At 41.9% G+C, this 26,290-nt stretch overlaps 9 protein-coding genes across 12 annotated transcripts; 5 read left to right on the top strand and 4 right to left on the bottom strand.

The window, feature by feature from the left end:
- Nucleotides 1-690: 690 nt before the first annotated feature.
- LOC124198662 (retinol dehydrogenase 11-like) lies at nt 691-11,325 on the top strand. Of its 2 annotated transcripts, none has more exons than XM_046594619.1 (8): nt 691-804; nt 1,020-1,099; nt 1,167-1,466; nt 1,534-1,675; nt 9,590-9,669; nt 9,734-9,941; nt 10,006-10,855; nt 10,924-11,325. In XM_046594619.1, the coding sequence occupies exons 1-7, from the start codon at nt 761-763 to the stop codon at nt 10,124-10,126; spliced, it is 975 nt and encodes a 324-aa protein (XP_046450575.1). In that variant the 5' UTR covers nt 691-760; the 3' UTR covers nt 10,127-10,855; nt 10,924-11,325. The 2 variants fall into 2 exon arrangements, with proteins under 2 accessions (XP_046450575.1, XP_046450574.1); XM_046594618.1 differs by having other exon boundaries at nt 764-909.
- Nucleotides 1,878-9,495, top strand: LOC124198651. Its single transcript, XM_046594599.1, has 2 exons — nt 1,878-7,882; nt 7,943-9,495. Exons 1-2 carry the CDS (start codon nt 3,101-3,103, stop codon nt 9,374-9,376), a joined length of 6,216 nt encoding a protein of 2,071 aa, XP_046450555.1. The 5' UTR covers nt 1,878-3,100; the 3' UTR covers nt 9,377-9,495.
- Nucleotides 10,153-11,081, top strand: LOC124198419 (FK506-binding protein-like). Its single transcript, XM_046594250.1, has 4 exons — nt 10,153-10,401; nt 10,480-10,546; nt 10,628-10,855; nt 10,924-11,081. The coding sequence occupies exons 1-4, from the start codon at nt 10,153-10,155 to the stop codon at nt 11,079-11,081; spliced, it is 702 nt and encodes a 233-aa protein (XP_046450206.1).
- LOC124198667 lies at nt 11,004-12,042 on the bottom strand. Its single transcript, XM_046594626.1, has 3 exons — nt 11,709-12,042; nt 11,346-11,640; nt 11,004-11,278 (listed from the first exon to the last, which is right to left on the bottom strand). Exons 1-3 carry the CDS (start codon nt 11,910-11,912, stop codon nt 11,127-11,129), a joined length of 651 nt encoding a protein of 216 aa, XP_046450582.1. The 5' UTR covers nt 11,913-12,042; the 3' UTR covers nt 11,004-11,126.
- A 961-nt stretch (nt 12,043-13,003) lies between these two features.
- Nucleotides 13,004-14,773, bottom strand: LOC124198663. 2 transcript variants are annotated; one of them, XM_046594622.1, is made up of 4 exons: nt 14,594-14,773; nt 14,115-14,248; nt 13,613-14,041; nt 13,004-13,543 (listed from the first exon to the last, which is right to left on the bottom strand). In XM_046594622.1, exons 1-4 carry the CDS (start codon nt 14,613-14,615, stop codon nt 13,196-13,198), a joined length of 933 nt encoding a protein of 310 aa, XP_046450578.1. In that variant the 5' UTR covers nt 14,616-14,773; the 3' UTR covers nt 13,004-13,195. The 2 variants fall into 2 exon arrangements, with proteins under 2 accessions (XP_046450578.1, XP_046450577.1); XM_046594621.1 differs by having other exon boundaries at nt 13,004-13,549; nt 14,594-14,771.
- Nucleotides 14,774-15,404: 631 nt separating this feature from the next.
- LOC124198666 (aprataxin and PNK-like factor) lies at nt 15,405-16,538 on the bottom strand. Its single transcript, XM_046594625.1, has 3 exons — nt 16,257-16,538; nt 15,887-16,184; nt 15,405-15,826 (listed from the first exon to the last, which is right to left on the bottom strand). Exons 1-3 carry the CDS (start codon nt 16,452-16,454, stop codon nt 15,561-15,563), a joined length of 762 nt encoding a protein of 253 aa, XP_046450581.1. The 5' UTR covers nt 16,455-16,538; the 3' UTR covers nt 15,405-15,560.
- Nucleotides 16,539-18,021: 1,483 nt separating this feature from the next.
- LOC124198670 lies at nt 18,022-19,165 on the top strand. Its single transcript, XM_046594633.1, has 2 exons — nt 18,022-18,740; nt 18,864-19,165. The coding sequence occupies exons 1-2, from the start codon at nt 18,413-18,415 to the stop codon at nt 18,914-18,916; spliced, it is 381 nt and encodes a 126-aa protein (XP_046450589.1). The 5' UTR covers nt 18,022-18,412; the 3' UTR covers nt 18,917-19,165.
- A 999-nt stretch (nt 19,166-20,164) lies between these two features.
- On the top strand, nt 20,165-21,635 carry LOC124198669. Of its 2 annotated transcripts, none has more exons than XM_046594632.1 (2): nt 20,165-21,416; nt 21,494-21,635. In XM_046594632.1, the coding sequence occupies exons 1-2, from the start codon at nt 21,074-21,076 to the stop codon at nt 21,544-21,546; spliced, it is 396 nt and encodes a 131-aa protein (XP_046450588.1). In that variant the 5' UTR covers nt 20,165-21,073; the 3' UTR covers nt 21,547-21,635. The 2 variants fall into 2 exon arrangements, with proteins under 2 accessions (XP_046450588.1, XP_046450587.1); XM_046594631.1 differs by having other exon boundaries at nt 20,167-21,416; nt 21,491-21,635.
- Nucleotides 21,636-21,666: 31 nt separating this feature from the next.
- On the bottom strand, nt 21,667-26,267 carry LOC124198654 (nuclear pore complex protein Nup133-like). Its single transcript, XM_046594604.1, has 12 exons — nt 25,826-26,267; nt 25,630-25,760; nt 25,240-25,571; nt 24,873-25,178; nt 24,195-24,818; nt 23,822-24,132; nt 23,308-23,755; nt 22,842-23,248; nt 22,610-22,783; nt 22,312-22,525; nt 22,015-22,240; nt 21,667-21,943 (listed from the first exon to the last, which is right to left on the bottom strand). Exons 1-12 carry the CDS (start codon nt 25,861-25,863, stop codon nt 21,798-21,800), a joined length of 3,357 nt encoding a protein of 1,118 aa, XP_046450560.1. The 5' UTR covers nt 25,864-26,267; the 3' UTR covers nt 21,667-21,797.
- Nucleotides 26,268-26,290: the final 23 nt, after the last annotated feature.

Genomic DNA, 26,290 nt, shown 5'->3' with positions numbered 1-26,290 from the left:
CAAACTCTTTTTGAGAGATGTCTTGAATAACCCTGAAAATAGAAAAATCAGTCATATCCTTAATGGCATGCAGCAGAACCAGTAAAAGCATGCTAGATTATTCACAGAATTCATAACATTTCAATATCTGAAATCTATTTTTTGTGATGTTCTATTGATACTCTTGAACGCGTACCATCCACCGTACGTGTTTGAAAATGTCATATTCCAATAATTGGCGAACATTTCTTCTAAAATATTCCTAGCAACAGATTGCTTTACAAAATGAGTGCTAAATGTGTGTGTAATCAATAGTCGTTAACTCGTTATTTGTTTATTTACTACAATTATTTCTTCCCATCAAAATTTGTTACCTTAAAGCTAGTCTATCTAGGTGTTAAAGTGTTATTGTTTCCAGCAATTTTTGTTTCCTATAATTTTACTTTCTGCCAATTGTATAGTTGTCCGCTTCGTTACGCCAATGTCCGCTCTCGTTCAATAGAAAGGATACTGTGTCCAGTGTCCGTACCGCAATGGTTGGTCAATAAACGAAGATATGAAATACAAAATATATATATTCATTATTTGTATTCATTATTTGCTAGCTGCAAAATGCGTTTCCTATTTTCTAGCCACCCAATTTAAATTTAAAAGATAAATCGCGGAGGGCGGCAGCCAGAGCCTGGACCCCCGGAGGCCGGAGCCCGGAGGTCCCGAAGAGTTGGCCGCAGGCAGTGGACTGTGCAATTTGAATAAGAAATCTGTCAACCTTGAATGGAAAATGTTAAAGATTTCGTCTGTTGTTTTGAAAATTAAAATTGTAAGGTCTGTCTTTTATTCTCTTATTAGTGATTAAAAAACTATGAGGTGGGCTCTTCTGAAGAAATTTGCAGCTTGTGTGGGTGCGGCATTCATTGTTTACTATATTAAGTATGGTAAACGTGCTCTTGTGTTCAATTAAATTAGGATTAACAAGATTTTTAAAGTGTTTATGAAATGCTATCCGTTATGTAAAACTAACATATTGATTACATTTTCAGAAAACGCTGTGGAGGTCCTTTATGTCGATGTGTTTTGAGGCTTGATGAGAAAGTTGTAATAATTACTGGTGGAACTTCTGGTAAAAAAATTTTAATAAGAAAAATGATGTAATATGACTAAAAAACCAAAATCTAATTTGTCAATAGGTTTAGGACTGGCTGTTGCTGAACAGCTTGCTAATAGAGGTGCAAGCATAATTTTTACTGCAAGAGATCTCGATAAAGGTCTTGCAATCCAAGAATCTCTTAGAGCAACAACTAAGAATCCAAAGATTTTCTGCGAGTATCTGGATTTAAACAACTTTGTTTCTATTCATAAATTTGTTTCCCAAGTGAACCAAATATGTTCCAAAGTAGATTTGCTTATCAACAATGCAGGAGTATTTTTCCATCCTCCTAAAGAAACTGTAGATAAATTTGATGTCACATTTCAGACCAACTATTTGGGTAGGTTTGATGCAATGTATATGTTAGTGAATTAAATTATTTACTCATTATTGTTATCTTTCTACAGGGCATTTTCTTTTGACTGAATTACTGGTTCCAGTATTAGCCGATCAAAGCCGCGTAATATTTCTGTCATCGGCTGCACATTCTTTAACTAAATCTTTAGACTTGAAGAGTGCATGTATTTTCGACGAAGGAGCCATCGGAACATCTGTTAGGAATATTCCATTCCAACAGACGACGACGAGATCAGGACGCCGCACAACAACACCGGCGCACCTACGCGACTATTGCCTTGGGGGCCCCCGATAGGTGGCCCCAAATTCAGTCGTTGGTCCCCAAATTCAGTCGTTGTTTCCCTACCCCCCTATTGTTTATTCCCCCCCAATTTACTGTACAATATTCAGTGTGTTAAAATAGACGAGAGGTAAAAGACACGGTTTTGTTCGTGTCTAATTTATTCAACTTGGAAACTGTAAGTAAACGGCCCGACACGCCGAACATCCCTATTACATTTTCTACATGGTCCTTCGAACGGTTTTTAACCCAGTGCATAACCGTGTCCTCCCTCTCAAATCACTCAAATCAACTCACTCAAAACTCAAAATTGTGAAGCCGGTTGGGGCTACACAATTCTAGACCCCCCAAACGTTTATCTTTGTTTCTTTCTTTTGTTGTTGGGTGGTTAAAATCTGCCCAAACTAAAACTACTAAATTGTAAAAACAAAAAAGACGTAGAAAAGGGGGGAACCTATGCCCAAAAATTCCATTTTTTTTCTTTCGACTTTTTTGTGCCTTTCGTTGTCGGGCTAGCCTGAGGGGGCGGCCATTGAACACGCCGTCCCAACCTCTGGCCCATAGATCGGCCTGGGCTAAACTACTGGGATTTCGTCTCCTCTTTTCATTGCACGTGTGTCCTCCCGTATCCATTCTTCGCTTGCTGATGGTATCGAGTCAGAAATAATCTTTCTCTTTCTCTCAACATTCACAGAGGAGCCGAAAGGTCTCCAAAACAACCGCTAAATACAATTATTGAATGAATATTCTCTGTCCATCTGTCCTTCCTTAAAAAAAAAAAGAAAAAAAACCCTCTTACATAGGATCCCGAAACATCGGTGCATCCAAACGAAAAAAAAAAAAACTATTTCTCTCTCACGCTCACTGTAGTGGCACGCCGCAAGGGGCGCCACCAACAAAAAAAAAAAAAAAAAAAAATTATTTCTCGCTCACGCTCAGTGTAGTGGCACGCCGCAAGGGGCGCCACCAAAAAAAAAAAAACTTTATTTCCTCTCTCGCAAAGTGTAGTGGCACGCCGCAAGTGGCGCCACCAACAACAGAAAAAAACCAGATTCACTTAATTGAGTCATCCAGCCCGGATTTTTGCAGGAGCCTGGGTATTACCCTAGCTCCAAATTTAAATCGATTCTTTTTCAGATACATCCAAGGGATTTCAAACAAAGTGGAAACAAAAAACGGAAACTCATCCGTTCCACGAAACCCCAAGGAAAACAGGAAAAGGAAACGGGCAAATCAGTCGATAAGTGATCGAAAAAAAAAAAAAAATTAAATTAATTCTCTATTTCATCTCCTTTTCCCCAGTCAACAGCTCTTGAAGAGCTACACAACCAGGAAGAATGGTTCAGTCAATGAAAAACACAAGGTCAGCCACCAAAGGCCACATAACAAGAGCAATAACCCGGATCAACGGATTTGCAAATCAAGTAATGGCCCAAGAAGATGTTAAAGAACTAGAAACCTTAGAAACAAGATTGAAAAGTCTCTTCGAAAGCTACCAAAGCGCAACAAAAGAAATCAAGGAGAAATTAATAGCGACCAAGGCCGCGCAGGAGGAGATTGATGGGGATCTGGACACCTTTCTCCAAGTTCAAGATGAAGTGTCTGGAGCAAGATCAATCATCAAGCAGAAGAAGCAAGAATGGTTGGACGACGTGAAAGAAAAGCAAGAGGCAAAGAAAGAAGAGGACAGAGACAAACGATTGTTAGCGCTCTTCCAACAACAGGCAACAAGCCAAGCAGCAAATCAAGCGGCAAATCAAGCAGCAAATCAAGCAGCAAATCCAGCAACAAGTCAAGCACAGATGGCGCAAATTATTGCCCAAATCATGGCGGCCATTCCGGCACCTCCCGCGCCAGTAATCAACGTGACGGCAGCACCAGCCCCAGCTTCAGCCGTACAGTCGATACGATTGCCGCAGCGACAAATTAAGCACTTCAAAGGAGACGTACTGGAATGGACCCAATTCTGGGAATCCTTTAACGCAGCTGTCCACTCTTCATCTCTTTCAAACGTCCAAAAATTCGATTACCTCAAGGAATATCTTAAAGGTGAGGCGTACCTGTTGGTTAACAATCTTGAATTAACAGATGCGAATTACCAAGTCGCAATCGACGAACTGAAAAGGATGTACGGGAAGACGGACGTTCTAATCGACGCGCACATTGAGAAACTGGATGCCTTGCAGCCCGTAAAGGACGGGAACGACGTTCCAGCTCTGAGGAGCTTCCAGCTGAATCTCCAATCGCACATTAGCGCGTTGGAAACGTTAGGAGTCCCCACAAGTTCCTTTGGCGGACTCCTCGGAGCAAGATTAATCAAATTAATTCCTACCAGGCTCCAACAAGAATGGGCAAAATCGCCAACAAACAAATCAACGGACATCGAGATGGTCATCAAATTCATTGGAGATCAAATCGACGCGGCCGAAAGGTTCAACCGAATCAAAGGTGTGGAAAAGGAGAAATCGTCTCCAGCTCCTAAACAGCCCAAACCGGCAAATCCACAGCCGGCAACAGCATCACAATTGGCAGTAGGAGCCAAAGCAAGTCCAGCTCCTCAGGTTAAATCCGCCTTAAAAAATAAAAACGTTAAATTTAACCCAAGTTGGATTGTGTGCGAAAGGCCCTGCATCTTCTGCAGCCAAATTCACTGGCCGACAAAATGTCCGAAAGGGCTGACGGAAAGGAAAAAGATAATCTTTGATTTGAAAAGGTGCGTCAACTGTTTTGGAGACAAACACGCGCTGAAGGATTGCACATCCGCCCGGAACTGCAACAAGTGCGGAGGGAGGCACCACACCGCTCTCTGCGACAAAGGAGACGTCAGAGTCACCAATCCCACAACAGCAGCAATAATCGTGGCCAGCGATCCAACTTTGACAACCACAGCCTGTGCAAGCAGCTTTGGACAATTGATGCTGAAAACGGCAACAGTCATCATCAGCGGCCAAAACGGTAACGAAACAAGAGCGATTTTATTTGCAGACGACGGAAGTCATCGTTCTTGGGTGCTGAAATCACTCTCATCGCAACTTAACATGAAGACAGTAGCGGTGGAAAACATCAGCACAAGAGTGTTTAAGAAAAAGGAACCCAACAAGCCCGAAATGACAAAAAACGTCGAAATGCAAGTAAGGGGCACCTGGCAAGGCGCCCCAAAAGTTACACTAATGGCTTTAGAATCGGATCACATTTCAGATACCGGCCCGTACGTAGGATCCGAATTTGCAAACAGCCTCTGGATCCAAAACGAAAAATTGGCCGACGACAGATTCGAGATGGCACACACCGAAGATCAGCCAATTGGAATTTTAGTCGGAATGGACCAGATGTTCCAGATCATGTCGAATGAAGCCGCCATACAGAGTCCATGCGGATTGCGCGCGTTTCAAACGAAACTCGGAAGAATGATTGCTGGACCATCTCAAGAAGCAAAATCGAAGACAGGAACTCAAGTAATCCAAAATTTAATTTTAACATCAAGTTACCCGATTCCACAGATTACGTCAACATTCGCGACAAGTAGCCAAAAAAGAAAAATCCTTTCAACTCAAGCAAACAAAACTCCGATGGAAAAGGAGACTGGAACGGCCAGTCCCCAAACTACGCCAATAGGAGCGTCATTCTCAGATGCCCCAATCGGATCCAGCGGAGAAGAAGATAGTAAATGGTTTGAGAAGGAAGAACAAGTTGCTGCTAATTTCGACCTTTCTCTTTTCTGGAAAATAGAAAATTTTGCGAACCTTGAAGGCGCTGATGCAGTGGAATCGGATGATCGCTTCGATTTCTTTGACGAAAAAATAACGAGATGGCCAGATGGAAGATACTGTACACCGATCCCTTGGACAACTGACAAGTGGAGACTTCAGAAAAATCTCCCGTTGGCCACCGGAAGAGTGGAAAGCACAATAACAAGATTGAGAAAAAATCCAGGAGACTTGGTGAATTACCACGCAGAAATCCAAAAGCTCATCGACAGCAAATTCGTCGAGGAGGCGAACATGGACTACGAAGAACTTCACACCTATCTCCCACATCATCCGATCTTCAGAGGCGACAAATCAACGACGAAAATCAGACCCGTCTTTGATGGAGCAGCAAAAACGAAATTCGGCCCAAGTCTGAACGACGTGTTGGAGACCGGACCAAATCTCAATCCGGATCTCCTATCAGTGCTAATACGCTTCAGAAAGTACGAGATTGCCTGGATTGCCGACATTGAAAAGGCTTTTCTAAACATCGCCCTGCAGCCGGAAGATGCCGAAGCAATCAGGTTTTTATGGCCCAGGGATCCAGCAGTGGCTGGATCGCCTCTAATTGCCTACAAGTGGAAGAGAGTGCCCTTTGGCCTTAGTTCTAGCCCCTTTCTCCTACGTGTTACAATTAACAAACATTTCAAATCACTAAAGTCTCGTTTTCCAGAAACTATTCAACAGCTGGAAGAAAGTTTGTACGTTGACGATTACCTCGGCGGAGCAAACAATTTATCAATCGCCAAGAAAAGAGTCGATGAGACGGACGAGATCTTTAGTGACGCCCAACTCAACATGAGAAGCTGGGCAACCAACAACGAAGACCTCAAACAACACCTGAAGGAGAAAGGACTGTCGAATCAAGTCGTAGGCCTACTCTCCCCAGCCTTGGACGGCCAACAGAAGGTGTTAGGAATCCGGTGGGACACCGGATCCGATTCGTTCAAATTCGACCCAGCATCCATCATCCAAGCAGTGGAAGAAGTGGGAACGGAAATCACCAAAAGAAAGATACTCAGTATCTCGGCAAGAATTTTTGATCCAATTGGATTTTTATCTCCCACTGTACTTTTATTAAAGATTATTTACCAGAAGCTCTGGGAAAAGGAGATAGGTTGGGACCAAGCAGCTCCAGCCGATATCCAAAAATCTTGGAAGATAGTGATGACTGGTCTCGCCGATTTCACCGAACTACAAATTCCACGATGGATCGGACTATCCGAAAAAGTCACTTCTCACGAAATTCACGTCTTCGGAGACGCTTCTGAAGCAGCGTATGGAGCCGTAGCCTACGCCCGACTCCAAAAAGGACAAGAAGATCCACTCATCATCCTACTGGCCAGCAAGACGAGAGTTGCACCTCTACCTAAGAAAAAAGTAACTTTACCGCGTTTAGAATTGCTGAGCTCACTTTTAGCCGTACGTTTAGGTGAAGTCGTAAAAAATGCAATGCAAGTCCAGTATTGGAGAACTATCTACTGGTCAGACTCCTTGGTTGCACTAGGATGGATTAGAGGAGAGCCGAACAAATGGAAACCATTCGTCCGAAATCAAGTGGAAACGATTCGAAAATTTTCACAACCCGAGTGGTGGAGACACTGTCCAGGTCTCCAAAATCCGGCCGATCTTGCCTCGCGGGGAGCGCCAGCGCCAACGCTGGTAACCTCAACTCTTTGGTGGAACGGCCCGATTTGGCTCAAAGGAGAAGAAACGGAATGGCCAGATTCTCCCAACGACCAAATTCCACAAACAATCCAGTCCGAAATGGAATCGGAAGCTAGGAGTACGACGGTCAGCACAACAGCAGCCATCGCAATTCCAACAGCCTCCGTCGACTGGAATCTCGACAAAATTTCCACCTGGAATCGACTGTTAAGACGTACAGCCTGGGTCTCACGATTCCTCAGCAGGAGTCAAAAGAAGCTCAGACCTCCCGGTCCAGAACGAATGGAGTCGATAAAGGCAATTGGACCAGATGGAAAAGGAAGTGGAAAAGTTATCCGGATTACAAGATTATCCAGAGAGGAGCTGGATGAAGCGGAACTAACGATCTACAGACAGCTCCAACGAGAGCGGTATCCTAAGGCGTTTGAATCGCTACAGTTAGACAACACAATCCAGCCCAAGGAGAAAATCGCTGCACTTTTTCCAATCTGGGACGCCAGAGACCGTCTCGTTCGAATCCATGGGAGAGTATCACTTGCCCTAAGAGATAGGAACATCGATCCCCCAATTTTGCTTCCTGCATCACATATAGTAATCACTTTCTTAATTACAGACAAACACGAGTCGCTACTACATGCAGGAGCAAAGGTGACACTATCAGAGTTGAAAGAAAAATTCTGGATAGTTAAAGGACGACAGCAAGTGAAAAAGATTCTGTTTACTTGTGTGGAATGTAAAAAACTGACATCGCCACCATTCCAGGAACTAGCAGCCCCTCTTCCTTTAAACCGACTCAAACATGCGCAATCTTTTCACGTTACAGGAGTCGATTTCGCTGGACCACTGCTGTACAAACCAGCACAGCGAAGGAAGAAAAGGAAAGCTCCACCAAGCGTCCAGGATCCGACGCCAGCAGACGATCCAACTGAAGAGCGAATCGAGGAGCCACCCGCTGAAGGAGACGCTCCAATCGAAGCTCTAATCGTAGGCGAAGAGGATTCAGTCGAAGAAGATGTCGAAATCCAAGACATCTTAATAACAACAACTAAAGCTAAGAAAACGAACCATCTTAAAAGTTATGTTTGTCTTTTTACGTGTGCAGTCACTCGAGCGGTTCACTTGGAACTACTACCCGATATGACGGCGCGTTCCTTCTTACTAGCCTTTCGAAAATTCGCAGCTAGACGAGGACCCGTCTCAGTGATGTATTCGGACAACGCGCAAACGTTCCGATGTGTCGACCGATTCCTGAGAACTATTCACGCCGATCCCATCATTCAAGACTTTCTCGCGTCCAGAAAAACCCTTTGGATATTTTCCGCCAGCCTAGCGCCATGGTGGGGAGGATTCTGGGAACGGATGGTGAGGAGCGTCAAGGATCTGCTGCGACGCTCCAACGGTCGAGCCTGCCTTGACTACATGGAACTGGAAGCGAGTTTAGCAGAAATCGAGAGCGTAATCAACGCCCGCCCACTCAGCTATATTGGGGAAGGAGCTGACGATCCACTTCCGATAACTCCTAACCAATTTCTAAACAACAGACGTTCTACTCGTGCCGATCCGGAGCCAGCCGTTAACTTGCTGGATCCTACATCGACCAGCATCGTACTACAAGAGATGGACAAGAACAGGAGGGAATATGTCGCTGACATCTGTGCTAGATTCGTCGACGATTATCTACTCCAACTAGACAACTTCCACTCCAAAGGAAAATCCGGAAGGAAGATCCGCCTAGGAGAAGTCGTTGTTATCCACGACGAACACTCCAAACGACTCATGTGGTCTACCGGAGTAGTGAAGGAACTGATTCCAAGCCGCGACGGACTCATCCGTTCTGTCATGCTCAAGATTCCAAATGGTAATTTAATTAATAGAGCCATTCAATGTCTTCACCCTATAGAGCTGCGAGAAGATCTCGCCGAAGACGTCGAAATTGGAAATCCGGAACCGATCCAGGAGCCGGAAGAGGATCCAAATCCAACTCTGCCAGAACCAGAAATCGATCTCGCTATCGGAGACGCTATGCCAGCTCCCGAAGAACCGGAAGACGTCGTCGAAGATGTCGAGCCGGATGCTACGGGCTCTGGTGGGGAGTGTGTTAGGAATATTCCATTCCAACAGACGACGACGAGATCAGGACGCCGCACAACAACACCGGCGCACCTACGCGACTATTGCCTTGGGGGCCCCCGATAGGTGGCCCCAAATTCAGTCGTTGGTCCCCAAATTCAGTCGTTGTTTCCCTACCCCCCTATTGTTTATTCCCCCCCAATTTACTGTACAATATTCAGTGTGTTAAAATAGACGAGAGGTAAAAGACACGGTTTTGTTCGTGTCTAATTTATTCAACTTGGAAACTGTAAGTAAACGGCCCGACACGCCGAACATCCCTATTACATTTTCTACAACATCAGCAAGATTCCAGAGTTACGCTAAAGCAAAGCTATGCTTATTGTTGTATAGTAAGACTTTTGCACAACGTCACAAGGGTAAACTATTACATTACTGTAATATTTATTTGGAATAATTACTATTTTTGTTTTGTTTTAACAGATAGAGGCATTCGTGTTTATAGTGTAGATCCTGGATCAGTGGAGACACCGATTTACCGTCATTTTCCTTTCTTGCAAAACCCAATTTTGAAAGCAATCCAGAAACCGATTCGCTTTATTGTAATTCGAAGTCCATTCCAAGGAGCACAGACTGTTCTTCACTGCGCCTTATCTCCCAAACTGGGCAGTGAAACTGGACTTTACTACGCGTAATAAAAAACATCATTTGCTATATAAATTTCAGACGTCTCAAACCGACTGAATTTTTTATAGGGACCTGGTAACCAAGACGCCTTCAAATCTATCACAAGACATTCAACTTTCTTCCCAGCTGTACGATTACAGTCGACTTTGGGCAGGTTTGTCTGATTTTGAAAAGAGTAAGTCTGTCTAGCTTCGACTGTCCTACATCGCCGCAAAATGACGTTCGAATGGATCGAAATGAAAAAAGATTTGGCGAAGAAAGTCATCGAAAAAGGACATCAAGGAAAGCGGCCGCGATTTTGGAGTCAAATTGATGGGAAAGTGATTAAATTTCAACCTGGCACAGAGGAAGGGAACCCAATAGCGGATACAACGGAACAGCTTTCCATGTTCCGTATCGGCGTTGCCCATGATGAGTGGTCTCGGATTCTTGAACTGTGTTTACAGCTGATGGACGAACGCGAAGTGAGCCTATTCCGCACCAAGACACGTGAAGGAGAATGCATTACATTCGAACTTCATCTTATTAGTATAATTTCACAGGCATCACCTATTCCGTGTTGGGAAGTGTCGGAAGTTATTCAAGTTAGCAAACAGTTAAAAGAGCAGGGTATTACCCTTCATCGTGATAAAAAGACTATTGATTCGTTCTACGTTTTTGCACGAGCATTAAAATTGTTGATTCCCTTAGAAGTTCGACTTATCAAACAACTGGCCGACAATCGGGAAAACAAAGATGAAGAAGCCGAAGTTTTAAAGAAAGACGTCACTGCATTAGTGGCTTCTATTTATAACAATTTAGCTGCATGTCAATTACTGGAAGCTAATTACCGTCATGTTCTTCATCTGTGTGATCAAGTGTTGAAGCGGGCTCCATCCGACCCTAAAGCCATCTATAGAAAAGCTTCTGCTCTTCTAGGTACAGTGATTATAATTTTACACAAATTTTACTGATGTTTCTTAACCTAATTTTTTTTTAACTAAAAGGTTTAAGGCAGTTTCAAGATTCATTAGAAACAGTAAAAATGGGACTTGTTCTGGATCCTTCTAATAAGGCAATGCAGAGTTTGGAAAAAAAGGCCAATAATTATTGCATTCAGCAGAGAAATGAGTTTGCAAAAGGAATGAAAAAGTTTTTTCACTGAATTTTGTAATTTGATGGACACCATTGGATTTGGCAACAACAATCTTTAAATTTTTTTTTTCTTCTTCTTCTTTTCTTCTTTGTGTTGGTTGTCATCAGTGATTTCTTGTTTTGGTTTCTTTGGTGATTTTTTCAGACCCCTCTCAACTGGTTTAGGTCTCTTCTCTCCCCTTGCTTGAGCCAATACATCTTCCAATTCTATTAAGTGTGTTTCAGAATATCAATAAAACTGTTGAAAAAAGTGAGTGTAGGGAAAAGTACTTACTATCTCCATAAAGTGGATGTCTTATTTTAAGACCTGTTGGTGGAACAACACTTTTTTTGGCTGGAAGATTAGTTGTTTCATTTTGAGTTGCTTTAAACTTCAAATCTTTCACAAAAGAAATGATCCCCATTGTTTCTCTTGCAACAGTTTTAATTACACCATTTTCGTCTGGTAGGAGGAAGGTAATTGTGTCAGCTTTTTTTTGAACTACTGTTTCATATCTCTCCTCTTCAATTTTAAGTTTGGTTGTCTTTGACAGGGAGAACTCAAGGTTACGAATTGTTTCTGCATCCAGCTAAATATAATAAAAATCAGTCTGTGAATTATAAATAGAAAATTGGGAAATTAATCTAACTGTTGTACCCTGTTGGGAGTAGAAATCATCCAAGCTTCATATTCAGAAGATGTTAACTCCTCTGCAGTCAATAATGTAGGACACTTTTTTAGTAAACTCATGTCGTTTTCGACTTCGCCAACTTCACTTTTAAAAGTACTATTACTTTTTGATTTTTTTACTTTCTGATGCGAGCCTTTTCCTCCCGCACTTTCATTTTCCGAGTCAGACATTTCTATTTGGTAAAATTCTATTCCTTCGGCAGCAAATTTTTCAAAGTTCTACAATCTTAACTCGTGTTGTCAATCAGAAATTCGTGTGCTCTTTTTGACATTCAACGTTGCCATATCAGTGATAAACAACAATTCACAGCTGAACAAAATTTTTTCGCTGAAGAAATTGACAGATTGTCCCGGATTGTCCAGAGTATTTTCTCATGGAGTCATGGTTTTGGATCAAGGATTTTACAAGTAAGTTTATCTAAAATATTTTAAAATATCATAGTTGAGTACTTGAGTATCACTCAAAACCATAGACAAAGACCACTGGTTGATGCTGTGCTATCCTTTTAGCCCTATCCCTACTGACCCCGAGCTCCCGTATCGATTGTAGTGCCTCTAGCGGACAAAGTACTGTACTGCACCGAGGCTACGAAGGGTTTTGCAGACGAAGATTGTTTTCCTTCTGTCTTGGTAAAATTCTTTGCTGGCGTTTAATAGTTTTAGGTAATTTTGCCTTAAAAATTTTTATTAAGAAGTCAAATTGTATTAAATTTTGACATTAGCTAATTACAAAAGCAGAGAAATCAATTGAATCATTGCAATTGAATAGAAGTAAGCAGAGTGTAGAGATGAAAACGTACACTAGAGGGCAGGACAAGTAATACGGGGTTGGAGAAATCGGAGGAAGGGTAGCAAGAATTCTGGCGACAGTTGGCCATGTTAATTTTCTTATGAAGAGCTTCAACCAGTGGTCTTTGTCTATGCTCAAAACACTCGTAAAGCAAAGTACTGTTCGTGCGAGCGAAAAGATGTCGGTGAACCGAACACTCTATTTTGTTTAACAAGTACACTTGTCTTCTCTGCGATATATTTTATTTATCTGTCAAAAGTCAAGTCAAGTCTGCTATCTTAGCCGCTCCGATGGTTCGGAATATATCCACTGATCCGTTTCCGTCTTTGGGGAAGTTACTTGCATAAAAACATTACTTTTGGGAGAACTGCCAGTAGGTCCTATTCCTTTTCTGTCATGAAACGTCTTATTTAAAACTCGGGGGAGGGCTATTGATTTCAGCTAAAAGGAATTTGAATGCGAAAAAAGCTGGTGAACGTACACAACCATGTATTTGGTATGTTAAAGAAACGGTTTTAAGACATTAAAGTATTTCGGCAAGGACACAAACATATTTCTGGTTTAAAGTTTAAAAGGCACTTGTAAAACAAACGAGAACGAAGTTTTTAAAATTACTTCAAAACTTGCATAAACGAACTGAGTAAAAAAACATCAAGCAATAGTTTTAATAGGTTTGCAAATTAACATTGCTCACCGGAAGGGAAAAATTTGGAAAGTCCATATAATCTGGGTATACAATTCCAGAATAATCTTCGCCGTAGATCTCAATGTTCAAATCTGGACATTGTTGCTGCGCAAACTCTTGTCCTTCCAACTTTATAGGAGCAAGAGTTGCTGCTGCACTATTTTGCATCCAGTTATGTGAAGCTATTGAGGTACTTTGGCTCCAAGCCCAGGGAGGACAAGTTTGACGGCCGTCATATGTCGCATTGCTAGAATAAGATCCAATCTCGTTTATAGCAACTTCATAGGCATTGTCTAACTCCGTGTGTTCGTCCCTCTGGCGGAAATTCTGTCCCTTAAATCACATAAAGTTTTAGAATGTAATCATTTACTGGAATGGAGAAGAGTACAAAAATACCTTTGGGCTTGCATGTTGCTGATGCGATATCGGTTCCAGTTGTGGCAGTTGCTGCTGGCATGAATCTGTAATCTGGTTGTAGGGTATTTGCGAATGACAATTCGAAGTTTGAAACGGATTTTCAGATGGCTGAACAGGGAAGGGATCTTGAATGGAATGTTTTGATCCAATTTGAGGATTGTTGTTTCCATTATAATCCACTTCGGCAGTTGGGGGTCTTGGAGGATCTGTCGTCATCGGCAATCCAGTCACGTTAACCAAATTTTGAGGGAAATAAAATTGTGGCATCGACAACATGATGACACAATGACGAGAGAATGGATAAAGACGATGTAGTTCTTCTGAAACCAATGGAGATTTGAAATATCGACATTGGCGACAAAGGGTGCCTCTACGACTATCGCTAGTTCGTCGGTTGCTAAACCAGTTCTGCACGAAATGATAAAAAAAAAAAATGTCTATAGATAGACAAAGGATTATTTTGTGCTAAGGTATTAAATACTTGAACACGCGATGATTCTATCTTGCATTGAAGAGCCATAGCGCCTATCTGAAATCGATCGGGATACGGGTTGATCGCATACAGTTGTTTTAGCCAATTTACAACTTCGCAAGATAATCTTCGTTGTGGAGATCCTGGAATTAAAATAATAAAATATTAAAAAAAAAAAAAATACATTTAAAATTAAAATTTTAAGTTATGCTGTTAAGTAAAAGATAATTCAAGTTTTCAGTGTGTAGACGACTATCGGCAGTGTGTGGTGTGCAAGGCTAATGGCGGTGTGGCTGTGCTGAATACTGCTCAGCTCGACCACGTGTTTGGGCTTGGATTGATCGGCCACGAAAACAGGTAAAACCATTAAATTTTCAGTTTCTTTCATACAAATCGTGCATCGAGTGTGTTGAACATGAATAGTGTTACATATTTCCAAGTATTTCATACGAGATTACCCACTGTTAAAGAATGTTAGGAAAACTTACTTCGTTGAGGATTTTTATTCATTTTTGCGAGAATTTCAACTAACAGAACCACGAGATCCAAGTTTTAAAATTCACGGATGAGCAATCTTTCAGAAGAAAATTCGCCAGCAGCAGCAGCAGAGCAGTTTTACTTGAAAGTCAGCAGTTTGCCACTTGACTGATTAATTTAATGGCCGATTGCACCACCCATCATCCCCTCCTTTTTGCACAAGAGAGGAGGGATCATCTTCTCACACCCTTCATTATTGCCCATTGTTCCAGTACAGGTCATAGGGGTTATTTGCCGCCAAAATTGAGGGAAGCCGTGGCTGGGCTTTCTTGATTAAACTTGCGATGACGAAGCAATTTTGCCTGCCTTTCAGAATTAATAGTGCATGGAAATCGATGCCTTTCTTTATGTGCTGTGATCGATTCAGTGGATTCATAATTTACATTTAAGATTGCAAGAAAAATCATTAACGATTCTCTAATAATCAGCGATAAAATAATCACATGATTAAATTTACGTAATTGATCTCTGATGGAAGCATTGCAAATTTTTATTGAAGAGCTCTTTGACTTAGCTGGAAAAATTTCTTAAAATAATAGGCAGCATTGATTTGAGCTTGCGTTTTGGCCACCTTTACAAATCTTTTTGTCGAAATTGGTTCCCCCAAATTAAAGTTTTATAGAATTTTTAGCCTCAAAAATTTTAAAATCGGATTTTGAAATTTTAATTGAGTAAACTGATATGTTATACAATCGTTTAAGAATCGAAAGTTTTTGCTGACAAGTAGAAATAATTTACTTCTATTTCGAAAGAAATAAAACGTTAGGTCAAATCTTTATTATTCCAGTAAAATTTTTTGATAGGCACATCATTAGAACAATTTCAGTTACGAATGAATACGAGGGTTCTGGATTATGACATTTTAGAAACATTATGTATATATAAAAATATAAAATTAAAAAGCATTATTACGTGAACTTATTTTTGCAAATTTTTGTTTCTCAAATAGTCACGGGCTTCCTTCAAAAGCTCCAAAACTTCTGGGGCATCTTCGGGTGAAGCTTCCCACTGATCTTCTTTCAAAAGCTCTGGATCGACTTGATCGTTAACATCAGGTACGTAATCTTCATCTTCTTCTGCATTTTCTTCCTCATCTTCAGTGTCGTCGATAAAAGAGTCCTCGAGATCGTAGTCTTTATCGCCTTCCGATTCATAGTCTGAATCTGTGGGTCTGGGTCTTTTTGCTGTAATGAAACAAGTGAGAAATTTGCTCATGAACAATTGAGCTAATATTAATTGCAAACCTGGTCTCCGGGTTTTCTTCTTTTGTGGGGAGTCCTCTGGTGTGTCCACACGTGGTGGTTGTGTGTGCTTGAAGTCTCTTTTGTGTTGTGGGTTTTGACGATAGCAGGAAGTTCCATATTGACATTCTGGCTTATTGTCATCATTTTGAGGACCTTCTTCACCCTCTTCACCTTCTTGAAAAACCCTGTAGTCATCATCCCCGGGATGACTGAATTCTTCTTTATGAGCAGGGTTTCTTCTGTAACAGCCGTCTCCATATTTGCAAGGGATTCGCTTATTTTCTGACATTCCATCAGCCTACAGGGAATCATGACATTGCACTTTAATGATGATTCATTTTATAAATGAAATTCTAAAAGTAATTAATACTGAAGTTGCTGCTGCTGTTTCAGTAGTTTCCTCTTTAACTTCGGCTGGAGGCGGACTTTTGGCACTCTCTTCGTCCTGGGTGAGAGTTTCGTCAGATGTCAACATCCAGGCCGGTAAATTTCTCTCACAATCTTCTTCAAGATTGCTCTGCTCATTTTCAACTTTCTGTGAGTCATCAACTTCTCTTTTAACTTCCATTTTTAATTACTTGCTTCTCAAAAAAAGAAAACGTTTGTTATCGTTTTCAAATAGAAGAAAGCAGTCGACGCTTTGTTTTATTATCGATCGCTTGAATATCCAATATCGATATTTAAAGAATTTTTCAGCTTTATCAAGACAGCCATTGAAAAGCTGAACCATGGTTCGACTTTTTGATAAGAATAGAGCAGTTTTCGAAGAACGTCTGGCAAAAGATGTCTTTGTGTAAATTATGAGGAGCTCTCGGTGAACTGACTGTCAATATTATTACGCGGCACAATGCCAAACGTAATTGGATTGCTTTTGTTGTGGACGTCATCCACAAACTTTGAGGACTCGTAGGGAAGCCGTATCAAATAAAGCGGAATGTGTGACTGATTGGCATGAGAATCCCAAACGCGCGACGATTGTTATACTCGGGAACGCGAAAAGTTTTGAACCTGCATAGCGGAACCAAAATTGTGTGGGTTGAAAATCAGCAATTCTGATTGAAGAAACTCGATGCATTCTTTATTAGTGCTCGAGTATAAATGAGCTGTTGGCTGTAGACTTTTAGTCAACAGCCTTCACTTATAAATCCTTTTTTCTTTCCTTCCCAATTCTTTTTGGCATTGTCTTGTGTTTCTCTTGAAGATTATCGTGTTTGACTCGACTGTTCATCTATGAGTAGTACACGATCGATATAGACCCATCGCCCTGGGACTCACTCAGGCCGCTTGGTCTTTATTTGATAGGGTCGCCGGTCTCCTTAGAGAACGGAATGACCATCAATAAATGAGCCGAACGTTGGAGAGAGAGAAATGAGTTAAGATACAAACTTAATCCGATGACATTTAATCAACGCCAAGAGTTGTTTGTTTCATTTCCTTTTAGTGGCTATTCGCAAAGAATAATGTCCCCGCCAAAGTCGTTGATGCGGAAAACAAATAGGATACACGCGAGAGACAGGCTGTGGGTCTAAGCAGATCTTGATATTGCTTTGAATCTAGGTCGAAACACATGTTATCTATTGTGATTTGGAAATAAAGAGTCAGGGACCCGTGTTGTCGATGGACGACACTCGATCGAATCTGTCGACCCCGATGTCTGTTTTGTCAAGTGCGTTTATCGATCGAGCTGTGGGAGTAAAAGAAACCAAGGGGTTATATATTATTTCTCCATATATATGTGTGTTTGTGTCTTTTCTTTTTTTAAAAGAACACATTTGCCATAAAGCATCCTGGCGGCAATCATTCGCTCCGATGAAGTAGGTCTCTGCCCTGTTGTAGATATTTATTTGTTTGTAAATTAAACATTAGGCTGGCTGCTGGCTGTTGCCGGGCTCCTATTCACGTCCTTTACTTAACTAGATTAGGCGCATAGACGGCGGAGAGAATAGGGAAACACCAGTAATGTGCCTTATAGGATTGGGAATTTGCGGGCGCCGGTTGACGTTTCAAATCCCATTAGGAGCCGACTATTTCCACGTTTGCATTGGTTTCTTTTTTCTTGTTCCTTGGGAAAATATACATATATATAGTATACGTGCCGGCATCAATATATTCTGAAATTCTTTTTGAAAGATCGGCAGATAGCACAAAAGAAGATTTAGCATGCGCTGAAAAGACTCTGTCGCTCTGTCTGTGTGTGTGTGTTATCGAGGTGCGCCTTTGTGCTCCCTCGAATGGCTCCTCCTCGGTCGGGAATATCAAGGAAATAAACCAAGTGCGTGGCCATTTCAGCTCGCATCACAGACCGGGTCGGGTGTCCAAAACATACACTGTCTCACTCTCTCTCTCTCTGGCCGAAAAGTTTCCACTACATTTGACGAGCATTTCCGAGTAAAAGGAAAGCTATCCGTTCAGTTAGGCTATATGTGAAGTGCGAGTGTGTGACGGACTGTGTGTGTGTGTTTCGTGAGGGGGGAAATCCGCTTGGGAAGCGGATTAGTTGCACGACAACTTTACTCTGATCGAAAGATGGAAGCGAATAGACCGGGTGGTGGTGGTGGTCCACCCGATGCCAATGGCGAAAATAAAGCTGCAGCCAATCGCAATCGAAACGAAAAATTGATCCGATTAATCACTGTCATCGCCTACTTTTGCAGCGTTTCGGGAGCGGCTGTAATGCTTTCGCTTTATTACATTTTCCTCTGGGATCCGGATCCTCGTTCCAATCACGCGGCATTTCAAGAACCCAATTCACTCTATACTCCACCGTCACATTCCCAATTACCAAACTCTCTTTCCTCTACCTCCGCCAGCCCCCTTTTACGACATCTCATTGGCGACCATACCACCGTAACTGGTATGTCTTCTTTTTTCCTCGTTCACGCGTAGGCTGATTGAGACCCAACAAAAACATTTATCGATCTTTCTTTTTTTTTTATTGATGGATATTTCTTCTTCTTTTTATTTGGTTTTGATGCAGCATCGAACAACTTAACAGCGGAAGTGTTTGGCGTCACATCTAATGGAACGTGAAAAATATCAATCAATTAGCGCTGGTCGCCAATTAACCGGCCAATACAATATTGATTCCTTCTTCCATCGCGCAGCTTTCTTTCCTTCAACAGTGATTGTGCCACATATAAAAACATGAAAAAAATTGATCGCTTCTTATATTCTATTTTATCCTTAAAGTATTTGACTCTAGCAACGGAGGAGAGACCTTAAATTATACTGATAATATATATCAAGGCAAATTTAATAAACAGAACAAGTGTGACAGCATAAGCTGGTCTTTATTCGACTTTATTTTCACATGAAAAGAATTGACACGAGCTCATAGCTAGAGATGTCTACTAGCAGGAAGTGAAAAAGACCTTTTTGACCTCCGGCTTGAACGGAAGGACGTCACACTCAGCTTGGTATTTGTGCTGGATGGCGTAGTTGGTATTAAATCAAGGGAAACTCCCGCCTGCGCAAATAACTCTAAGTCAAAATGAAATCTCCATCCCCAACAGACCCCCCTTTTAAACAAAAAATCAAAAATAAGAAAATTTTCTTCTTTTCCTTGGTTTCCTTCTGCAGCTGCGTTATTATCGACAGCCGGCTGGATGACGATGACGTAAATGGACGATCCGGCTGACAGTATAGTTAAGGAGCCAACTGGGTAATCGCCCCCTAGAGAAATATTTATTCTTTCAACTGCTCCTGTATCACTGCCAAAAAAAGAACTCGATAATCTCCAGAAGTCGATTAGATTTTCTCTTTTACCAATGAGCCAACGTCGGCAAGAAAATTCCGTGTAGACTCTGAAATGGGCCCCAAGCCCAAGAAGATTCAGATGTTGATCTGCACTCAATTTGATCGCCGTTCCCAAGTAGTTACTACAGCCAGTCTCTATAATATTAACAAGCTAGAGAGCAGAGTTCATACACATTGACAAGCCTAAAGGGAGGGTCTACTACTACCGATGCGTCTTTTAAAATCAATTAGTTCCATCAACGACGTGGCCAAGTTAATTTGATAATAACGCCACACCCACGTAAGCTGGCGACTCCATTTGCGACTTTTCGATTCCGATTATGCTGATGGCTCACAACTCGAATTCGACCGAGAAATTAATTCGCGTTCACGAAACATTTTTTTTATTATTATTCGGTTGCTTCACAAATCCAGTCACGTTCAGCTTTGTTGTCAATTATACTTAATATGTGCCTCACGATCTTGTTTTTTTTTCTCTCTCTTTTCTGCAAAGTGTTTCATATATATTGATCGCTTCAAGGATCCTGCTGCCGGCTTCGGTAGTGATGGTGGGAATACGTGCAATGCGTTTGGAAACCCTCCCCGCTCGAATAGACTGTTAAGTTTCTACGTCTTTGTTTCATATGTATTTTTTTGTTTTATATTCCGGAATCGGAAGTGTTGTAGACCCGTCAAACTCTCTCACGCTGCCTCCGCCCGGAGATGATTTCGTATAGTGCGCAATTAATAAGTCGGTGTGGGAACTAACAGGGAAATTGTGTTTCAATCTTTCTGATATACGGACTTTTATAGACATTGATGTAGGAGTGAGCGCGGTCTTAAGCTCTGACAAGATTGAACGATCCTGCTGGGGTGAGAGTAAGCCCGTTTTGGACGTTTAAGGCCCTTAGATGAAGACCTTTTCCCTGGTTGTCCTTGTATTGAATCCGAGCCGACAGCGCGGTCTAAAGAGGCTCAAGGGAAAGACCAAAAAGACAAGAAACTTGATTGTAAAAAAGGAACAGCAGCCAAAGAGCATGCGCGGGAGCTATGCACGATTTCTTTTCTTTCTATCCCTTCTCCGTTTCGCCCTTTTTCTTTCTTTCATGTCAACATGCTTGTAGGGATGCTGATGAAGATGCGTCGTTGTGTTCTAAAATGGCTCCCCCCCACCGGTTCCTGTTTGGTCCATCAAGTAAATAAACTAAAAGGCGTCGGTTTAAGGCATTCGAGCAGACTTCCCTTTTAGTTCCAGTCGGTCATTTTCCCAGTTCTCTTTTCTAAACGGTTTTCTTCTTTTTTCTTTCAATTCGCAATTTATCACACTTTCTTTGTTTGTGACGCGTCTGTGTTATTTGATTCGACAACCCTTTCGTCCCAATCGGATATACTATACATTTCTGTTGGATTTCTTCTTCAAGTTTGACATTGATTTCATTGAAATCAATAGTCATGGGTGGTAGTGATTGTTTGAACAAACTTTTCGAGTCGAAGCCGGCCTATTCCAGCGTGATAATGCCAGGTGAAAATCACAAGACCCATAGGGGACACGAGAGAAACACCAGTCTCATCCGCGTCTTCACCGTCGTTGCATACATTTGCAGTGTTTCCATAGCAGCTGCTGTTCTCTCGTTGTACTATTTCTTTATCTGGGATCCGACAACTAATAATCAAAACAGCACTCTAGTGACTTACACTAGCAACTCTACTACTTCTCACCTTTTGGGCCATTCCAAGAGCAGTAGTCCTCTTTTACGGCCACTTCTTGGCAACTGCAGTCTCAGCACCGACGACGGTATGTTTAGCAAATCAATCGACTCACAAGACATGTTGATTTCCTTGTTTGTTTCTTCCTTTCCCCCAATCCAGTAGCTCACGGCAATCTAACGTCTCCGATGGAAGGCAAACCATCTGCTCTCTTCTAAAAAAGGATGTACACAAATCGTCGTCGTCGTAAAGCTCTTTAAATACAAGAAGATTGAACAACACTTTTACACATTCTGGTCGAGTGTTTTCCTTGTTTAAAAAAAAAAAGACAAACAATGTGAAAATGGGGAATTTGTATTTTTTCTTTTTTTCTTGGTGTTGTCTTGGAGACACACAAACTCATTTTTGACACGTAAGAAAAACTAAAAATAAACAAAGAGGAAATGAAGCATCATTATCTTTTATATATTTAGCGAGTAGCTTCCATTAGAGAATTGACGTGCTCGTAGACGGCCTTCAGCAGAAACTGGAACACGTCATTGCCGGCCAATTCGGATAACTGCGGCTCACGCAGGATTTCTTCTGGGTTGGGCAGTAAATCGGCCAGATCTTCGCCTGCGCAAATAACACATCGTCAATGAAGGAGCCAACTGACTAATAGCCTCGAAATATTTTAGTAATTGTACCAGTGCCAAGAGAAAACTCAATAATCTTAAAAAAGATCGTTCCGCTGATTGACTGCAGCACATTGTCCGTGTCAAACTGTGTCCACGCATCTCGTAGAATGGCCCGCGCCCAGATTCCAAGTCGACGAGATTCTCTTTCTTCTTGATTCTCGAGGAAATTCAACAAATCCAGCGCCTTTTTAAAGTCCAGTTCGTTGGCTAAAACATTCTCGTCGCAAATGTACATCTAGAATGTAAAGAAATAAAGGTTGAAAATCATTTTTTGAAAAAGAATTTCTTTGATTGATGATGGCAAACCTCCATCAATTCGGAGGCGGTGAACACACGCATAGTGTTAGGGTCGATGTCGTAAGCTTGTAAAACCACGACTGGAAGTTGCTCCTGATGCGTGAGTAATGCGAGTTCAGCCTCTACGTTCTCGAGTTCTGCTTGAACGACTTCCGGATCAGGGCCCAACTTTTCTTCAGTGACAAGATGTAATTTCGCTAGGCTCAGCAGCGTTCTCTTCCGACTTGACAGGAAAGAAGAGGAATAGTTTTGAAACTTGCAATCCTGGGCAATCACATTGAAGTACATTATTTCTAAGATGTGTTACCTATAGAGATCTTTCTCTACACATGCCAAATTGGTCAAAGTGTGAGCTGCGTCCAAATAGTTTTCGCTTTCTGACTGATCCACCCACAGAATGTCAGGATGGCCCTCGAGAAAAGTGCTGACTTCAGATCGACGGAGTCGTAGCAACTTCTCGCGTTGATTGCGTTGCATGTACCTTATTACGGAGTCAATTAAATGAAGGTTTAAAGGTAATTAATTAGACAACCACGTACCATTTGCAGGCGAATTCAGTAAACCCAGATTCACCGAGTTTGTCTATGTAAACGTTCAACTTGTTTTCGTTCATGGTTTCATCGCAGACGGTGAGTAAGGCTCCAAAGTCCACGTATTTTTCGGCCAGCAGGGCTACCCGCTCAAATTCACGTCCTCTGAGGAATAGCTCTAAGATGGCGCTTCGCTCCGATTGGACCTCCTGCTTCACCTGGGCGAAAGATGGGCTGTGCTCATCGCAACTCTCCAGGTACATTTTAAGAGCGTCGAGTAAGATGTCGGTTAGATTAGCGGCCTGACTCCAGAGATTGCTTCGGAGACCTGCGTCATCCGCATTGGCCACTCCTTCCTCGACTAAGAGATGTAGCAGCCGAATAATGGAAGACCGAACGCTTCTGGGTCCAGGTGACTGCAAAGAGAAACGTGTCAAGACTTTTCTAATACGAGCGGATTATAAGAGATAATTACGGCGATCCAGGGCAGGGTTTCGAAACTGTTTTCGCATTGCTCCAGCAGCTCAATGTTGCGAGCCCTGTAGTCGCGGGCAGCATTGGTCATGGCAATTATGAAATTCGTAGCGTTGCTGATTGGTTTAACTTTATCGGATGGAGAGCCACTCATGTTGGCCACAGTTTCGCAGACGACATCCACAAAGCAAGGAAAAAAATCTCCTAGCGCAGTAATGTGTCGGTAGAAGAGATCCTGCTGCGTCAATTTGTCATTTGTCAGTTCGACTGCTCTTTCTTGAAGGACCCGTCGGATGGAAGCATCAATAAGTGTTGAACCAGGCGTATGAAGGGCTCGTAGGGCCAAGGATGCACGCAATTTCTCGGCATGTTCCATCAAAACAAATGCACTAGATTTAGCACCGCGACGGTCACCAATGGCTGTCAAGTCGCCCCAAATTGACATGTTCCTGAATAATTTTTGAAAACGTGAACAGAATGTTAATGAATAAAGACTAGTATATAGTGTGACGTACCGAAGGAAAGTAAGGAACAGGTCGTGAGCCTTGACTTTATCTTCCAACTGATGCAGGACTAATAAGGAGACGGTGGTGAACGTTGACTCGTGGCCAGCTGGAACTGAATCTGTCCAACGAGGATCTGTGGCTGGATAGTCGTCGATGATTTGTTGACTGAAATCAACCACCATTCTATCCATGAGCGAATCTATTTGGCCTTTACTGGTTGGAGAGGCAAATAATTCTTCTAGAAGCGACTGTGTTTCATAAATATTTTTGCGACAGAAATTGATGAAAGCCAATCTCAATTTTGATGAGGTAGATTCATTCTGCAAGTAAAATGAAATGCTGTAATTCACCTTGAAAAACACTGATAAACTTTTCAACATACCTGGGCGGGATCAAGGTTTTCGGCCATAATCTGGGAATGTTCCATAATGGATTCATCAATAAAAGATTGGCTGTCATTCGGTCCACCGATTGAAGGTTGTAAAATCAAAACACCGTGACGGGTAGAGAAGAAAACGGGTCGCTGATTAAAGACTCCTGCACCTAGGAAACGTTCATTGGCAGCCTTGACTTCAAGCTTGTCGGGTTCTTCTAGTGGCTCGTTGGACGGTACACACAGGATCCATTTATCAGAGTACAAGTAGGCCGTCGATCCCACGAGAACAAAGCGACACTGGGGAGGGGACGATTCCTGTAAAGATGAATCTGATCGCTCAGCCATGGCTGTGGCATACTTGAGGACACAAAAGGAGGAAAAACCAGTAGGTGGCGAGCTACTTTGCATTGGCAGAGCGGCCAAGGCGTATTGGATTTGGGAACTCAGGTTGGGATTGGAGGCGGCGATCAGCAAGATTAAGTCGTTTTTGTAAACTTGGGCATCAAGAATCCAGACTCTCAATTTGTGGATGCTGTTGCGGTCACTTCGGCTCCAGACGTGCGCAATAAGAGACTCCCTAGCCCATTTGTCAATATCACACTGATATAATAGCCGCTCTGTTTCACCAACCTAGACACAAAACAAGTTTAGTGGGTTATCTTGCAGATTTTTATGTAGATTTACCTGCCAATACTGCAAAGTTTGACTGCAAAGGATTTGAACTTCCAAAGTGTGACTATCTTTTTTCTGGCTCAATAGTTTGACTAGCCGTGTCTCCATCGACTGATGTGTTGAAATGGGTCCAAATATCAACGACGACATTCTACGGCTAATGGAACCTAATAGTCCCTGCGGTGTCTTGAAATTCCGGCACTGTATGTTGGGACTGCCATCAGTCAGGCGAGGTGTCAACAGCAGGACACTGGCAGTTGTTGTGGCTACCAAACAGCCCAGAGGCATAGCTTCACTCAGAGTATCACATTCTTGACCCTGTTAATTTCAATACTGCAATTACTTGTTGTTCGATAAGAATTTTAATCTGAAATTTTACCTGAAGATCAGCATTGATTTCAACAAAAAAGTTTTCGTGAGCAATGGAATCCCAGTAACGGACAGTTCCTTCTGGTGACACAGCAATGCACGATGGGACACTGTCAGCTTCTGAGCAGAAAACCGCCACAAGATCTGATTTGTGTGCTAGATCACTTGGAGGTAAGGTCAACTCATGAGACTTTGGGGAAGAAACAGCAATTGATTTCCTTGAAGGTGTTGATACTGTGTTGGCACCAGCCGCCTTGGAGTACTTCCATATGACAAGTTGCCGTCCACACACAAACCAGGCCCAGCCATCTTTAGACAGTGTAACACTGCATTCCGCTTTCCCTGAAAGCGAACATGAAATTTAATTTGGTCGAGTAGGGTCACATATTTATCAACTTACTTTCTGCCGAGGAAATGAGTTCAATTACAGCTACGGGTAAAGCTGTCCCATAATTTTCTAAGGCATAATTTGACGATTCAGCCAAATTACGAGATGATGCATTCAACGAACGTGAACTGACATTCAATGAACTGAAAGAAAGAAAATGGGATCTTAGCATGTTTGATCAACTTAACACAACTTGTTTAACACATACTTTCTCCGCCCGGCTTTCAGCAAATTTTTTCTATCCATTTGTTCGGTATTTATTCAGTTCCTTCACTTTTTAGAGACTTGAGATATTTTGAAAAAATTGTCGTCTGGCACGTTTAAAAATAAAATCTGACGGTGCTAATGGCGGCGCAATGTTGCCGTGCCTCATACAACTCAATTTCTTTTACTTTTCTTCTCTTATTTTTTTAATGATGTGTTTTGCATACATGAATTTGGATTTTAAAATCATATTAAATACTAAAGTATCATTTCAGATTAAATTTAGCACAATAATTCAAGAAAACTGATTGGTGAAATTGGTGAAAATGTTTTTCATTTGACACAGCGATGCATGTAAATTGAACATTAAAGTTAAACCTACTTTAATTGATTCATGTGTTACTTGATTGAATTGCGTAATTGATCTGATAAAGTAAACGAGGATCTATTTAACGGGCGGATGGATACA

Source organism: Daphnia pulex, chromosome 7, assembly GCF_021134715.1.
Source record: "Daphnia pulex isolate KAP4 chromosome 7, ASM2113471v1".
In the NCBI taxonomy this organism is placed as follows: Eukaryota; Metazoa; Arthropoda; class Branchiopoda; order Diplostraca; family Daphniidae; genus Daphnia; species Daphnia pulex.
This window is presented reverse-complemented; position numbering and strand designations above follow the sequence as displayed.

What these genes read in the sequence shown, in the direction of transcription:
- LOC124198670 (XM_046594633.1), top strand. Translation starts at nt 18,413, where the DNA reads ATGGAAGCGAATAGACCGGGTGGTGGTGGTGGTCCACCCGATGCCAAT. An exon ending in CGACCATACCACCGTAACTG is followed by an intron (nt 18,741 to 18,863) that starts GTATGTCTTCTT and finishes GTTTTGATGCAG; the next exon opens with CATCGAACAACTTAACAGCG.
- LOC124198662 (XM_046594618.1), top strand. Translation starts at nt 842, where the DNA reads ATGAGGTGGGCTCTTCTGAAGAAATTTGCAGCTTGTGTGGGTGCGGCA. An exon ending in TTCATTGTTTACTATATTAA is followed by an intron (nt 910 to 1,019) that starts GTATGGTAAACG and finishes TTACATTTTCAG; the next exon opens with AAAACGCTGTGGAGGTCCTT. An exon ending in GAAACTGGACTTTACTACGC is followed by an intron (nt 9,942 to 10,005) that starts GTAATAAAAAAC and finishes AATTTTTTATAG; the next exon opens with GGACCTGGTAACCAAGACGC.
- LOC124198419 (XM_046594250.1), top strand. Translation starts at nt 10,153, where the DNA reads ATGACGTTCGAATGGATCGAAATGAAAAAAGATTTGGCGAAGAAAGTC. An exon ending in AGCTGATGGACGAACGCGAA is followed by an intron (nt 10,402 to 10,479) that starts GTGAGCCTATTC and finishes ATAATTTCACAG; the next exon opens with GCATCACCTATTCCGTGTTG. An exon ending in CAAACAGTTAAAAGAGCAGG is followed by an intron (nt 10,547 to 10,627) that starts GTATTACCCTTC and finishes TGATTCCCTTAG; the next exon opens with AAGTTCGACTTATCAAACAA.
- LOC124198669 (XM_046594631.1), top strand. Translation starts at nt 21,074, where the DNA reads ATGGGTGGTAGTGATTGTTTGAACAAACTTTTCGAGTCGAAGCCGGCC. An exon ending in CAGTCTCAGCACCGACGACG is followed by an intron (nt 21,417 to 21,490) that starts GTATGTTTAGCA and finishes CCCCCAATCCAG; the next exon opens with TAGCTCACGGCAATCTAACG.
- LOC124198663 (XM_046594621.1), bottom strand. Translation starts at nt 14,615, where the DNA reads ATGAATAAAAATCCTCAACGAA. An exon ending in TAGAATCATCGCGTGTTCAA is followed by an intron (nt 14,042 to 14,114) that starts GTATTTAATACC and finishes CATTTCGTGCAG; the next exon opens with AACTGGTTTAGCAACCGACG. An exon ending in AGCAACATGCAAGCCCAAAG is followed by an intron (nt 13,550 to 13,612) that starts GTATTTTTGTAC and finishes ATGTGATTTAAG; the next exon opens with GGACAGAATTTCCGCCAGAG.
- LOC124198666 (XM_046594625.1), bottom strand. Translation starts at nt 16,454, where the DNA reads ATGGAAGTTAAAAGAGAAGTTGATGACTCACAGAAAGTTGAAAATGAG. An exon ending in AAACAGCAGCAGCAACTTCA is followed by an intron (nt 16,185 to 16,256) that starts GTATTAATTACT and finishes GATTCCCTGTAG; the next exon opens with GCTGATGGAATGTCAGAAAA. An exon ending in GAAGAAAACCCGGAGACCAG is followed by an intron (nt 15,827 to 15,886) that starts GTTTGCAATTAA and finishes GTTTCATTACAG; the next exon opens with CAAAAAGACCCAGACCCACA.
- LOC124198667 (XM_046594626.1), bottom strand. Translation starts at nt 11,912, where the DNA reads ATGTCTGACTCGGAAAATGAAAGTGCGGGAGGAAAAGGCTCGCATCAG. An exon ending in TGATTTCTACTCCCAACAGG is followed by an intron (nt 11,641 to 11,708) that starts GTACAACAGTTA and finishes TATTATATTTAG; the next exon opens with CTGGATGCAGAAACAATTCG. An exon ending in ACATCCACTTTATGGAGATA is followed by an intron (nt 11,279 to 11,345) that starts GTAAGTACTTTT and finishes CACACTTAATAG; the next exon opens with AATTGGAAGATGTATTGGCT.
- LOC124198651 (XM_046594599.1), top strand. Translation starts at nt 3,101, where the DNA reads ATGGTTCAGTCAATGAAAAACACAAGGTCAGCCACCAAAGGCCACATA. An exon ending in TAGTTAAAGGACGACAGCAA is followed by an intron (nt 7,883 to 7,942) that starts GTGAAAAAGATT and finishes CCACCATTCCAG; the next exon opens with GAACTAGCAGCCCCTCTTCC.
- LOC124198654 (XM_046594604.1), bottom strand. Translation starts at nt 25,863, where the DNA reads ATGGATAGAAAAAATTTGCTGAAAGCCGGGCGGAGAAA. An exon ending in CTGTTCCTTACTTTCCTTCG is followed by an intron (nt 23,756 to 23,821) that starts GTACGTCACACT and finishes AAAATTATTCAG; the next exon opens with GAACATGTCAATTTGGGGCG. An exon ending in AAACCCTGCCCTGGATCGCC is followed by an intron (nt 23,249 to 23,307) that starts GTAATTATCTCT and finishes TTCTCTTTGCAG; the next exon opens with TCACCTGGACCCAGAAGCGT.